This window comes from Cibotium barometz, chromosome 53 (genome assembly GCF_041138505.1).
Source record: "Cibotium barometz isolate CiBa-2024 chromosome 53, ASM4113850v1, whole genome shotgun sequence".
In the NCBI taxonomy this organism is placed as follows: Eukaryota; Viridiplantae; Streptophyta; class Polypodiopsida; order Cyatheales; family Cibotiaceae; genus Cibotium; species Cibotium barometz.
In genome coordinates, this window is record NC_141098.1 from 21,706,270 (window position 1) to 21,720,434 (window position 14,165).

The 14,165-nt window shown below is 43.5% G+C and overlaps 1 protein-coding gene across 1 annotated transcript; it reads left to right on the forward strand.

The window, feature by feature from the left end:
* The first annotated feature begins 307 nt into the window (after positions 1 to 307).
* On the forward strand, positions 308 to 5,197 carry LOC147608406 (pentatricopeptide repeat-containing protein At2g33680-like). Its single transcript, XM_086788893.1, has 2 exons — positions 308 to 863; positions 977 to 5,197. The coding sequence occupies exon 2, from the start codon at positions 1,791 to 1,793 to the stop codon at positions 4,518 to 4,520; it is 2,730 nt and encodes a 909-aa protein (XP_086645019.1). The 5' UTR covers positions 308 to 863; positions 977 to 1,790; the 3' UTR covers positions 4,521 to 5,197.
* The last annotated feature ends 8,968 nt before the right edge of the window (positions 5,198 to 14,165 follow it).

Here is a 14,165-nt window from a genome sequence, read left to right on the forward strand (position 1 = left end):
ATCCACAGCCTCACCCATATCACCAAGTAGTTTATGAATCTAAGCTACCTCACAAGCTGCCATAGCAATGCTCACCCCTGTACTCAGCCTCTATACTCGACAAAGCAAATGTTAGTGTTTCTTACTGCTCTAACTCACAGCAACACTCGCAAATGAAAACATGAAGCCGCTAGTTGACCTCCTCTGTGTGACACTACCAAATCAATGAGTATCTATGTACTCATGTAGGTGTATCTCTACTCATAGCTATATCTATGTATCAACTTTATGAAAAAGTTCATAATCAAATATGGACTTTATATACTTGAGATTCTTTATTATAAAAAAATATCAAGTCGTCCCACACGAACTGCACGGGGCAACGGCGGGCGAATTTGATGATAGCCGAACTTCAAATCAATCTTGGAAAACACCTTTGCACCAACGAGCAGCTGGTCGAACAACTCATTGAAGGAGAGTGCAGCCGGGAACGAGGAGTCGGAGGAGCCGCTGGCCCTGGCGAACGAGTGCATAATGAAGGGGGAGGAGAGGAAGTTATCTCGATGTAGCCCAGGGAGACATGGTCTAGCCAAAGGAGAGGGCGGGCGGTGTGGAGACGATGGTGGTGCGATTGCGGCTGTTGCCCAGACTCGAACTGGTGGGTGTTGCTGCAAGCGAGGCGAACGCGGCCATGGTTGGTGGCGGAGTGGTACATGAGGAAGCGGGGGAGTTAAGAACCCGAAAGGGTTACCGGCAAATATGCACCGGCCGCCATCATCTGCACCTCCACAGTTCAATGCTATCGCATCAAGTGTGCAATGCTTGGACCCTCTACAGCAGCAAGAGAATGTACCTTTGAGTTTGTGGCCTTCTCGGAACACCAGGTTTGATACTTTTGCTACTTTTCATTATGCAATCAATATCTCCCTTATGATTTCACTATGATGATGATGATGAAGAAAAAGACGATGACCTGTGTCCATCCTAACGAACGAAGAAAGGGGGAAGGGGGAAAGGGGAAGGGAAGAAAAGGGCACGGGGCAGCAGCTAGGAAGCTCCTTGTCACTCTCAAGTCCCAAGGTTTTACATCACTTGAGGGCATAATGTTACTCTGTTGATGATTATGACCTCAATGGTGGCGATGATAATGATGGAGATGATGATGATAGAAGTAACATCTGGTGACAATGATGATAAAAGTACCTTTTCCTTTTCTGCTTGGAGATAGGAAGCTGCATTCGTGCAAGTGGTTTACTTTATCAGTCTCAACTGCAATTCTAGATATGAAATGTCTGTGGCTACCTTCTCAATCCACCAAACCGCCGCTTGTGCTAGCAGCCAAACCAAAGGTCTATTCATTGCCATAGTTTCAAGTGGTTTACTTTATCAGTCTCAGTGGTGGAGTCCAATGATTTTAATCAACTCGATTTCTAGATATGACATGTCTGTGGCTACCTTCTCAATCTGCCAAACCACCATAGAGAGAGCTTGTGCTTGCAGCCAAACCAAACTCCTATTCATTGCCACAGTTTCCAGTGGTTTACTCTAATCAGTCTCAGTGGTGGAGTCCAATGAGTTTAATTAACTGGATTTCTAGATATGACATGTCTGCGGCTACCTTCTCAATCTGCCAAACCGCCATAGAGAGAGCTTGTGCTAGCAGCGAAACCAAAGTTCTATTAATTGCCATAGTTTCAAGCATGATTCTGACTCATTGATTCTATCAAGAAGCCCAAATTCTGTAGAATTCAGGACTCCATGCCATGATGATGAGGTTTCGGTGACTTTGAGTGAAGAAGTCTTAAGCCCTGATGAAGAAAGCTGGTATCCCCAGGATCTACATTCACAAAGCAATCATTGGGCATTCTAAGCAACAAACAGTGACTTTCTGCCCTAAAGTCCCCATCTTAACAGAGGTACCATGGTCTGATCACATGGGCAAGGCCAGTTTATGGTCTGAAGTAGATAGTACTGCATACAGAGCACTGCCACCTCTAGAGGATAGTGGTTGGGAGGTGCACAACATCCAGGAGGTATTTACTATCTTATATGATACAGTTGACATTCCTTCTGTCAACAACTTCATCTGCCTCTTGCAAAAATGCAGGGAGAAAAATCATCTACCGTATGCAAAACGTGTGCACCAGCACATTTGTGCAAGCGGACTGGAATCTCATAGATTTGTCGGGAATTACATTGTGCCCATGTTTGTGGAATGTGGAAGTGTGTTGGATGCAGAGCAGGTTTTCAAGAAGTTGGTGCATCGTACTGTGCATTCGTGGACTTCTTTGATATCAGAGTATGTGCACTGTGGGGAATTGCAGCATGCTTTTAACATGTATAAGCAAATGCAGGAGGATAGTGTACCATCCAGCAGTTACACCCTTGTAGCCTTACTCAAAGCGTGCACCAAACTGAATAATGTAGGAAGAGGCCGCCACATTCATGCTGAGATTATAGATAAAGGATTTGAAAAACATCTTATTGTTGGCAGCACTTTGGTTGACATGTATGCAAAATGTGGCTCTCCTTCAGAGGCAGTAAGCATTTTTGAGAAGCTTTCAATTCGGGATGTTGTGTCGTGGAGTGCGCTAATGGCAGGCCATGCTGAACATGGACATGTTGAGGAATCATTGAAATTTTTCCAACAGATGCAACTAGATGGTATCAATCCGGATGCTACCATGTTTATTTGCATTTTGAAAGCTTGTGACACCATAGACAAGGGCCTTGAAATCCACCTGGAAATCACAAAAAGGGGATTTGAGAATGATCTCTTTGTTGGCAATACCTTGATTGATTTTTATGCAAAGTCTGGATCACTTGTAGATGCACAAGGAATCTTTGACAAGCTTTCAGCTCGAGATGTCGTGTCCTGGACTGCTCTAATTGCAGGATATGCTGATTTTGAGATAGGTGAGGAAGCCCTGAACGTGTTTGAAAATATGGAAGTGGTGGGGATTTCTTCTAATGCAGTGACATACACATGCATCCTAAAAGCTTGCAGCAGCACAGAGACTACAAACAAGGGTCAGCAGTTACATACTGAGGTTGTACAAAAGGGGCTTGAAAGGGATGTTTTTGTTGGGGGCGGTTTTGTGGACATGTATGCGAAGTGCGGCTTACTTTCTGATGCAGTGGAAGTGTTTGATAGATTGCCAATCCGTGATACCGCATCATGGAATGCAGTAATAGCAGGATATGCTGAACATGGACACAGTGAGGAGGTGCTAAAATGGTGTCAGAAAATGCAGCTAGAGGGCGTTTCTCGAGATGCTGTTACGTTTACATGTGCTTTGAAAGCATGTGGGAACATGAGAACCATCAAAAAGGGCCAGGAAATGCATGTGGAAATCTTGCGATTGGGGTTGGAAAGTGAGGTTTCTGTTTGCAGCACCTTAATTGACATGTATGCCAGATGTGGTTCACTTGTAGAGGCATGGGAAACTTTTAGCAAGCTTCCAGCTCCAAGTATTGTGTCATGGAATGCTTTAATTACAGGATATGCCGAACATGGATTGATGCAGGAAACATTAGAATGTTTTGAGAGGATGCAATCGCAAGGTCTCTCTCCAAGTGATGCCACATTTGTTTGCATTTTGAAATCTTGTGGGAGTGTTAAGGCCTTACGTAAGGGTCAGGAAGTACACACATACATAATATTTAAGGGATTAGAAATTCTTCCTTTTGTTGGCAGCACTTTAGTTGATATGTATGGCAAATGTGGGGCGCTTGCAGAGGCACAAGAAGTCTTTGACAAGCTGCCCGCCAGAAATGTTGTCTCATGTACTGCTTTAATTGCAGGGCTTGCTGAGCATGAACTTGGCCAGAAAGCATTGGACTGTTTTGAACAGATACTAATGGAGGGCATTAGTCTGAATGCTGCTTTACTTACTTCTGTCTTGAAAGCTTGTGGCAATGTAGGATCTATAGATAGAGGCCGAGTGGTACACAGAGAGATCACACAAAGAGGATTTGAAAGCGACCTTGTTGGCAACACTATAATTTACATGTATGCCAAGTGCGGCTCAGTTGCCGAGGCACAGAAAACCTTTGAGACTTTACCAGCCCGAGATATTGTGTCATGGAATGCAATGATAAAAGGCCATGGCATCAATCATGAGGGTGACAAGGCATTGCGGTCATATGAGGCCATGCAAAAACAAGGTGTGAAGCCAAATGCCAACACATTCACATGCCTTATCAATGCATGCAACCATTCCAACTTGGTGCCCGAGGGCCAGAATTTTTTCAAGATGATGAAAGATGATCACGGCATTCCACCGAAAACAGATCATTTTTCTAGTATTATTGATCTTCTTGCACAATCGGGACATTTGCATGAGGCAGAGAACTTTCTGAAAAGTGTGCCATGTTCTCCATCTCAGGAGCTGTGGATAGCTTTGCTCAATGCATGCAGAACTCATGAAGAAGTGGAACTAGGGCTGAAATGCTTCTCAAGGCTGATCAGGATGAATCCAGAATGTGCTGCTCCATATGTGCTTATGGAAAATATCTATGCAAATGCTGGAGGGGAATGAAGCACATAAGTTAGAGGAGCAGGGTAAACTGACAGAGGCTAAGGAAGAGCCTCCTTGATAGAAATCAGCAAGAACTTACAGAAGGGAACAATGAATCTAGGGATGCCGATTCAAAAGACTGCATGCATTGCTAGAAACCTTGATAGTCTTTTGAGGTCTAAGGTTGTGCGCTTAAACAGTTCAATGACTTTTAGTGCTGGTTTCCTCCAATTGCAATCTTGGCTCAAAGAGAGGAGTCCCTCGAAGGCATTGAAAGCTTTGTGGCATCCCTCATTGGTTTGTTAGAAGTCATCTCCTGTCCAGTTTTATACACAAGGGCCTTTGTTGTGGGTGTGCCCGCCCTTATCAGGTGTTTTATCATTTTTCCTCACTCCCCGCATTTTTCCCCTATTTTTCCCATTTTTTCTGTGGCTTGGGAGGCAGCCCTGAGGCGGCTGGAGGACCAGTAGCTGGCCGACTGCCCAAACATCAGTCGTGGACCCTTGTGATGCTGGCCGACTGGATGTAGGTAGTCGTGGGCCTTATCAGCTGCTGGCCGATTGTTGCTACAGTCGTGGAGGGACTTTTCAGCAGGCCGACTGCCTATCTGGGGGCATATAAATAGGCCCCCAGTCCCCATACCATATTTGTATCATATTCGGGATCTTCTTGTGTATATCAGAGCAGAGTGACACGCCTACATCTCTCTCTCTCTTGTGCTGTTTTTCTGCCTGCGTTTTTGCTCTTGTGTTCCCAGATCTGGTCATCATCTCTGCTGCGTATTCTGCATGGTATCAGAGCCTAGGCTCTAGATAGTTCTTGGGATTTGTGTGAGCAAGAGGGGGACTGTTTTGTGGCTGATTGGTGGACTGTTTTGGACTGTTCGGGAAGAGGAGAAGCAAGAGGAAGGCGGGCTGATTTGCTGGACAGCCACTTGCAGGTTTTAGTTCTTCTTTGTTCCCACCCACCTACCCTTTTCAGAGTACATCCCCGATATGGCAGATCTGTTTGAGATGGCCGAGAGACGTGAAGATCCCGACACTCCCCACGTTTCCGGTGGACCGTCAGTTAGACGGGAGCAACTACGGCATATGGAAGGTGATGATGGAATCTGTTCTGGAGTCTTACGACCTCGCCGATTTCGTCGTTGTTGGTGTTCTTGTCGATCCAGAAGGACCGGGAGGCTCAGACACAGATGTGGGATCGTGTCAACGCCAGGGTCCGTCGTTTATTTTCCTCAACTGCACACCACATGTAATCAATCATGTAAAGCACATGACGCTGGCCAGAGGTATATGGCAGCATTTGGCCTCACTTTACAAAAGGGTATCGCCCATGAAGAGGATTTTCTTGGAAGTACAGATGCGGGTTATGAGCCCTGTAAAGTCGTCGACGATGCGGGAGCATATTAACAAGCTGCAGGCTTTTCAGCAGGAAGTTCTTCAGGCTGGGAAGGAGATATCATCAGAGGACATGGGCCCTCTTCGTACTCAGCATTTTACTCGTTGTTGATTACCAGTGGCAGGCTCAGCACCATCACGTGGGAGGAGCTTGTGCCCATGGTCCTGGACCAGGAGGAACGATTCACGAACCCTCCTCAGGGTGGAGGTTCGGAGGCCTTAACTGGCCAACAGTCGAAAGGCTGTAACTCGGGCAAAGGGAAGGCTTCATCGGAGAAGTCTTCTGAGAAGAAGTCCGACGCTGACCACGAGAAACTGAAGGCAGAGAGGACCTGTAATGATTGTGGCGAGAAAGGCCACTATTGGAGGCAGTGTCCCAAGCGGAAGACCGAGAAGGGTGAAGATTCCTCAGTAGCAATCATGAAGACTCCGGCTTTTGTGCACCTGGAGGTGATGGACACCGATGCTTCATTTTCTTCAGGCAGGGAGGAGATTGGAGGACTCTCCGCAACGGATACTCGGGAGTGGATTCTTGATAGTGGTGCTTCCAGGCACATGACTCCTTCCCGTTCCGGTTTACAGGATCTCTGCAGGCTTTCTGGTCATATTCTTACTGGGGATACGTCCACTATCCCAGTTCACAGTGAGGGCAGGATGGAGATAGTTTCCGATGGCAGAGGGGGGAAGCATTTCTCCCAGGTGTTGTATGTTCTGGCACTTGGTTTTCATCTGTTGTCAGTGCATCAGGTTTGCAAGACTGGCGTACGGGTGGAGTTTGATGAGCATTTTGTTGCTCTCCGGGACAAAGCAACAAGCCAAGTAGTTTAGGAAGGCGGAGTGGAGAATGGAGTTTACAAGCTTTCAGCACTCTCTCTCCCAGGTCCTCAGGTTTGTGATGAGTGGCAGTTTGGTAATGGCCACTTGTGTGTGGATACGCTGCAGGTACAGGCTTTCCGAGACTAGATGGTGGATAGCTTGCCAGTAGATGGCAGCAGTTGGCAGAAACTTTCCAGTACTGATGTTGGTAGTTCTTGTGTTCGTGAGTCAGAGGAAGCTAAACAGGTCACTTATGCTCTGATATCTCGTAGTGTTCGGGACATAGAACTTCCAATAGTTGAGGATGTTCTTTCCATGGTGACCTTTCGGAAAGTCAGGCAGGTAGCAGGTGCTTACTTGCAGAAGGAGGTGGTTTCTCTAGGCTTTGTGGTTCCGGATTCAGAGGGGGTGGTTGACAGGTTTCATCAGGTTTCCAGGACTTGTTTGTGCACCGTAACAGGTGTTGATCCTTGTGAGCAGTGTGATGTCTCTGTGACTCAGAAGTTGTATGGTTCATTGATCTGGTTGATGGACACCAGATTGGACGGGAGCTTCCTGATGAGGCGGTTGAGCTCATGGTTGCGGATGACTCTTTGGGAGGCAGAATTGCGTTTCCTGTGGTTTCTGCGGCATGCGAAGGATCATGGACTCTTTTACACAGGAGGGGGATTGTTGGAGGGAGTCCGACTCCACGGTTGGAGTGACTCGGTTTGGGGAGGAGATTCAGACACGAGGGGATCTACTTCAGGCCCAGGAGCAGTTTTACGGAGCAGCAGGAGGTTACATTGCAGGTTTGGGCTTCCACTGGAGGAACCCATGGTCATCCAGAGGCACTTTGTTCGTGAACAGATCGTTGCTGATGACATCTTGCTAGAGTTCTGTTCGACGGAGGACAGTACGGTGGACCTCTTCACGAAGTCGCTCTCTTGGGACTTGCTCGGGCGGCACCCAAGCTCCCTGTGGTTGGTTTCACAGCCAGGAGCTGAGAGGGGGTGTTAGAAGTCATCTCCTGTCCAGTTTTATACACCAGGGCCTTTGTTGTGGGTGTGCCCGCCCTTATCAGATGTTTTATCATTTTTCCTCACTCCCCGCATTTTTCCCCTATTTTTCCCATTTTTTTTGTGGCTTGGGAGGCAGCCCTGAAGCGGCTGGAGGACCAGTAGCTGGCCGACTGCCCAGACATCAATCGTGGACCCCTGTGATGCTGGCTGACTGGATGTAGGTAGTCGTGGGCCTTATCAGCTGCTGGCCGACTGTTGTTACAGTCGTGGAGGGACTTTTCAGCAGGCCGACTGCCTATTTGGGGGCATATAAATAGACCCCCAGCCCCCATTCCATATTTGTATCATATTCGGGATCTTCTTGTGTATATCAGAGCAGAGTTACACGCCTACATCTCTCTCTCTCTTGTGCTGTTTTTCTGCCTGCGTTTTTGCTCTTGTGTTCCCACATTTGGTCATCATCTCCGCTGCGTATTCTGACATGGTTACCTTGCTTAGTTGTCCACATGTTTTGCAGTGTGTCTTTGTTTTACTCTCTGTGGAACATTGCGGTTTCTTGCAGCTTCTATTTGGGCTGTTTGCGAAGTGTGATTTTCACTGACAGTTCTGTGAAGGGATAATCCCTGTACATCCACAAAAGATGTACAGGGATGATAAAGCAACACAAAAGATGAAGCTGCCCCATAGAGGACACCCATCAGGCATTGACAAAATCGCCACCCTCTGCCCTCGGCGCATTACATAGGTGCATGGGAGGGGGCAGGGGGCTTGTGCATCTGATACATTATAATACGTGGTTTTAATTTTTGCCATGACACAAGAGCATGCATGTCAGATAAGAAAATTGAAATTAAGTATCTATTTAACAAAGGCTTTGCAATCACTTTTGTTGAGCACAGATGTGGAAACTGGAGCGGCTTGCAAACCAAGAGATCAGCTCTTGCACACCCTGTAGAAAACCTCAAGTTCAATTATCTGGACTCCATATGCATTGGATGCCATGGGGGACATTGTAGCGACAATCCCATCAGATTTTGTATGCAAACATGCCATGACAACATGTATCAACTTTTTTAAGCCAAAGCCGGTCTGTACATTAAATTCACAGATATCCAACTTCTTTGAAGTAGAAGGATGTGAAAAGATTAAAAGAAATGAAAGTGGTACCAATTCTGCTCAAGGTTGCTAGGCTTAGCACTAGCATGGGGGCTCTAGCCTGAGTGGTTATAGCATTACCCCGTCAAGCTGATAGTGAAGGTTCGATACACAGACATTTAAATGGGTGTATGGGTGCGTTTCTTACTAAAAGGAAAAGTTGCTAGGGCTAGATGTGGTGATTTTTGTGGAGGTTTTCATGATGCGGGACACACTATCTAGAGAGCAAAAAACATCAAGGCTTTGCATATGCTCTATCAACTACCTTTTTGTTGTAATAATTCTTTCTATTTGTTATATTCCCTTAGTGCTGGGCTTCATAATGACCGAGTCTGCCTTGCATCTCCGGAGTTTCACAGAGAGTACATACGTAGACCTTCGTATGAATGTATGCTCTTATGTGTGTGTGTGGGCATTGATGACGTTAGTGGTAATGTTGTAGTATATAGTGAGGTGAATTTGGGCATGTTCTTGGATTCATCTAGGTATATATAAATATGTATGGACATGGATGACAAATCTTGTAAATATATAGATGAAGTGGACATATAAAGTGAATCAAGACTTTCTACAATTGCATTGCAGAAATGGTCCAAGATAAAAATAGATTAGAGAATACTCTAGAACTTTCTACAGTTGCATGCAAAAAGGGTGCAAGATAAAATAGATTAGATAATACTCTACCCATACAGAATTAACTTGGCCATGTGTTGCTCCATATGCTTCTTCACTTGAGGTTTGGCTTGCTATATACTTGTATTCTATGTAGGGAGATGGGATGGTAAGTAACAATAATAAAATGGGGAATGCCCAGGACTGGCTTTGATGGTGACAGCTTTAGATCCGAGTGGTAGAGAGAGAACACAGTGCATCATTGCAATGCGAGGGATGTTTGATATCCCATTGGATTTCGCTAGAAGACCTACCACCTTTCCAACCGTGAGCTCTACCAAAAAAAGTAAAGTCTCTTTTTTGGTGGGTTATATAGTATACATTTTTTAAATTTGATGTGTGGGTACTGAAATTAGATGCCTTGGGTAGATTCAAACCCAAGTCCTGACTTTGGGAGGCATGAGCCGTACGGCCTTAGTGTCGGAGTTTAAACTCATGTTCCCTTGTGGGCAAAGTTATGTCTTTCCCCCCCTTCTTGACTGAGAGAGCTCATGTCTTCGGGGAAGTAAAATCAACTTGAGTGGAAGACTTCATTAACCGCAAGCCCCATCCCCAGATTTGAATATAATAGCCCTTTCCCATTTGATGAAGGTGTTCCTAAATCTCGTTAAATTGTCTCTCTACTTTTAGAAGCACCACTATACCATTTTTGTCCCCATTGTATGCATCCACAATAAAAGAAAACTGTGGGCTCAAAAGCATGGTTTTCAAATTCTAAGAGGAAGCGGGGTCAAGTGTGAGCTCAACAAGAAGAACAATTATCATCCGATTACCTTGCAAATACATCCTACAGCAAAGGCATCTGTATTTGGGGACTTGTCAAAGAGTTGCAAAGGTTACAACTTCCTAGTGTTAGTGCACTAGCTCTAAGTTGATGCCTTCTAATTGTTCTCATACTGAGAAGCTCTTCACCATTGGGGTTAATGGAGAGAGCTCCTCTTGAGCAGGAGAAGATGCATCTAACCTCGTGTTAATCTTGCTACTCAAGAGGAAAAGAGAATCTCAAGCATAGACTAAAAAGGGGAAAAAAAAGGTCACTTTTAGTCCAATGGCTATTCTACCAGGTCCTCTTTGAAAAAGTGATGGGCTATTTAAATTAATTGTTCCAGCACATAAGATAAAAGTTTTAAAGATTTGCTAAAGTTTCTATACTTTCATATACATAGAGAACATATATTGGCCAACTAGTTTATATTTATAACATAACAATAGGCTCACCTTCACTAATCACACACTCACCACTTACAAAAACTGAGAGTACACACACACACACACACACAAACTTCTTTATTTTAAAAAATCAAAAGAAAACATATATCACATTTATATGTTTAAAACCATGCTTATATATAATATACCCACATCATCACATACCAAATATCCAAGGTAGCACATTAGTTTCACCTCAATCAACATAAATCTCCTTGCTGCCTTGATCATGATCCTTACACCAGGATGGTATGCTATTCAACTCAAGAGCTTACCTTAGCCTTGCCGAACCATGTGTCATTGGGTCTTACCTTAGAGCGGCAACTGTAACTTCTCGTCATGTCGTTTGTCATCCTACTTCCCTATTCAATGCATGGGGGAACCCTTTCTTGTCTTTGTAACAACACTGATTGCATGTATGTAAGAAAATTAAGATCAATCATCATCTTATTGATGTCATCCTTGGTATAGAGTTTTTCCTTAGGCTTTCCCTCCTTTTTTGGGTTGGGTCCTACTAGCCCATAAAGGTAGACTCTCCTAGATCTTCTCAGACAGTCTCTAAGGGTGGAATCCCTTCTACCAAAAGGGCTTGGGCTTGTCCCATAGCTTCCCTTCTATGTCCAGCTTTTCACTAAGAATTTGATTGAGTCCACCAGAAATGTTTGCTTGCAACAATCGGAAACTTGCAAACAGACAATTTCTATAAGTAACTTGTAACACAACAGTCTCTTCTATAATTGCTGCAAATGGTACTTTAGCACGACCTATTTATCTCACCAGATCTGATCAGAGTACATGTACATACACTCAATGTCAACAATACATGTGCAAACACTGTTTGTACTCCCAAAATGCACCACTGCACTATAATAACCAGATTTCAACCAGAGATAGCTCTCAACCAGAACTTTCCAAAACTGTTGAAAATACCTTGCATTGACAGAACGGAGCCTGAAACGTGAATCTGGCCGCAAAACTGCAATACAAAGTACTATGTACCACACGTGCACTCCAAGCATGCGAAGATAGTTCCTCAATCGGAGATGTGTAGCTCCTGGAGCTACCAACAAGGGGTGTTGTACCCAAACCAAGAAGGGGAAGAGATGATGATACTCTTACCTGTGTGCCACGTACTTGCTTGCTTGTTCTTGCCTCTTGCTTGCCTCCTTAGCTCTCACATAAACCGGAGCTCTGATACCATGAAGAGAATGTGGGGGAGAGAGAGAGAGCTTGAGTTCCTTACAAGCACACACACAAGACAGAGCGAGACACAAGAGAGAGATGGATGGCTGAATTTTCTTCTATCTTTTTCTCTTCTCTATATCCATATAACTAAAAGATAAGAGTACATACAGAAAGGAAAAGTACTCTCTTGCAATAATATATAGCCGGTCCATAGTGTGAACCCGACTATATGAGTTGGCGCTAACTATGCCATAACTCTAGTACTCTAGTACTCTAACTCTAGTACTCTAACTCTAGTACTCTAAAGTGGCTGTCACATAGCCTGTTATCCATTGGTGGCATATCAATGATAATCTCACCAACCATGCCAGTGGTGGCATAAGTGCGAAAGCTATCACCCAGGAGGGTCATCAATGTCTGCCACCACCGTACCACTATTTGAGCTCGATATCTCAATAGTTTCCAAAAATGATTAGACTAAGCATCATCCACAATTGACCTAATCCAAAACATAATCACAATGTGAATATCTAGGAGATGGTCACGTATGAAAAACTTGAGATAGTCATGGTTGCAAAAAACTCTGGTTTTTCTTCCAAATAGACTTGATCTTTTGAGTGCAATTAAAACATGTAGCCAATTTAACAACCTCAATAGATGAAATTATTTTGGCATGATTTTCTCAAGAAAAGCACGGTGTGAATATCTAGAAGATAGTCACGCGTGAAAAACTCAAGATAGCCATGACTGTGAAAAACTCAAGACAGTCACACGACCGTGAAAAAAAATCTCATTTTTCACGCTAATTATTTTTCAAGATAAAAGGATAAGATTTTTTGACAAGGCAATTCCTAAAATCATGGTGTTATTTTTGGGACCTTTTTGCAACATGAATATCTCTAGTTTTTTACGACATGAAAAACTAACTTTAGACTTTCATTTGATTTTTGGAGAGTTCAATACATGTTTTTATTTGCTGAAAATATGTAGCTTGAGTTTTCTTATAAAAACTTTAACAAGACTCAAACAATATAATTTTTTATAGTTTTTATGATTAAAAAGCAAAAAAACAACAATACCATGGTTTTCCATGTGAAAAAGAAAAAAATGTTGAAAATACAAAAATCAACATCCTGGTTTTCCATGTGAAAACAAAAAAACAACACCCTAGTTTTCCATGTGAAAAAGAAAAAAATGCTGAAAACACAAAAATGAACAATCAAATAAATGGATTGTTTCCCTTTAGGCTCCCCAATTACTCACAACCCAATCCTTTAACCAAAAACACCAAAAAAAAACTTTTACTATACTTTTGACCATTCTACATCAATCTTATCCACTTAGGTCTTCACTTAAAACCTCACCAAAGTTGAAATTTTAAAACATGCAAGGAAGGAGTTGTGTGCTTTAAGAAGAAGGAAGAAGCAAGAAGCGATAGTAGTGCTAAAAATGTTATGGCTCATTTCTACGGTCCCTTTAAGAACTCTCTCGTTCAAGAAGGAATGGAAATAGACAACAACCATCGTGGGGATCCAAGCTTCACCAATGGTAGCTAGATCCAATCTTCCAAGCCTCCCTCTTGTTGTCAACAAAAGGTTTGCCACACCTCTTTGCATGGACACATCTCTTTCACAAATCATAAACAGGCACGTGTACTAAGAGTAAGCAAGAACCTCCTCTCTCTCTCTCTCTCTCTCTCTCTCTCACACACACACACACACACACACACACGCACGCACGCATGCACGCACGCACACAAGAAAGAGCAATGGGATAACAAGAGCTCACTTAGCACAAAGGGGGATTGTGTCTTTGTGTGAGATCCCTCTCACTACACGTTAAGACCTACACATATATATGCAAAACTAGTGTATTTGTTCTAGTTAGAGAAACCAAGCACAAGGTTCATTAAATAAATTTACAAGAACTTACACTTAACCTTTGTAATTTCTTCAAAAGGATTACATAAAATTAATTTTTTCTTAACAATTTTAATATTCTAAATCTAACCTTAGCACAAAATAATATCCAGCTTATTAATTGTTTACTAGTCCTAGATTAATACACTATGGGTACATGAGTCCACATGGCTAGGTTTCACATGGGACTATTAATTCTTAATCATCCCCATGTTCTAAATTTCACAACCGTTATTAAATTTTACCATGACACCCACATGGTCAAGGGTCATCCATACATATATACACATACACATGTATGCATACACA

Excerpts from the sequence above, each read along its gene's own strand:
- LOC147608406 (XM_086788893.1), top strand. The coding sequence starts at position 1,791 with ATGAAGAAAGCTGGTATCCCCAGGATCTACATTCACAAAGCAATCATT.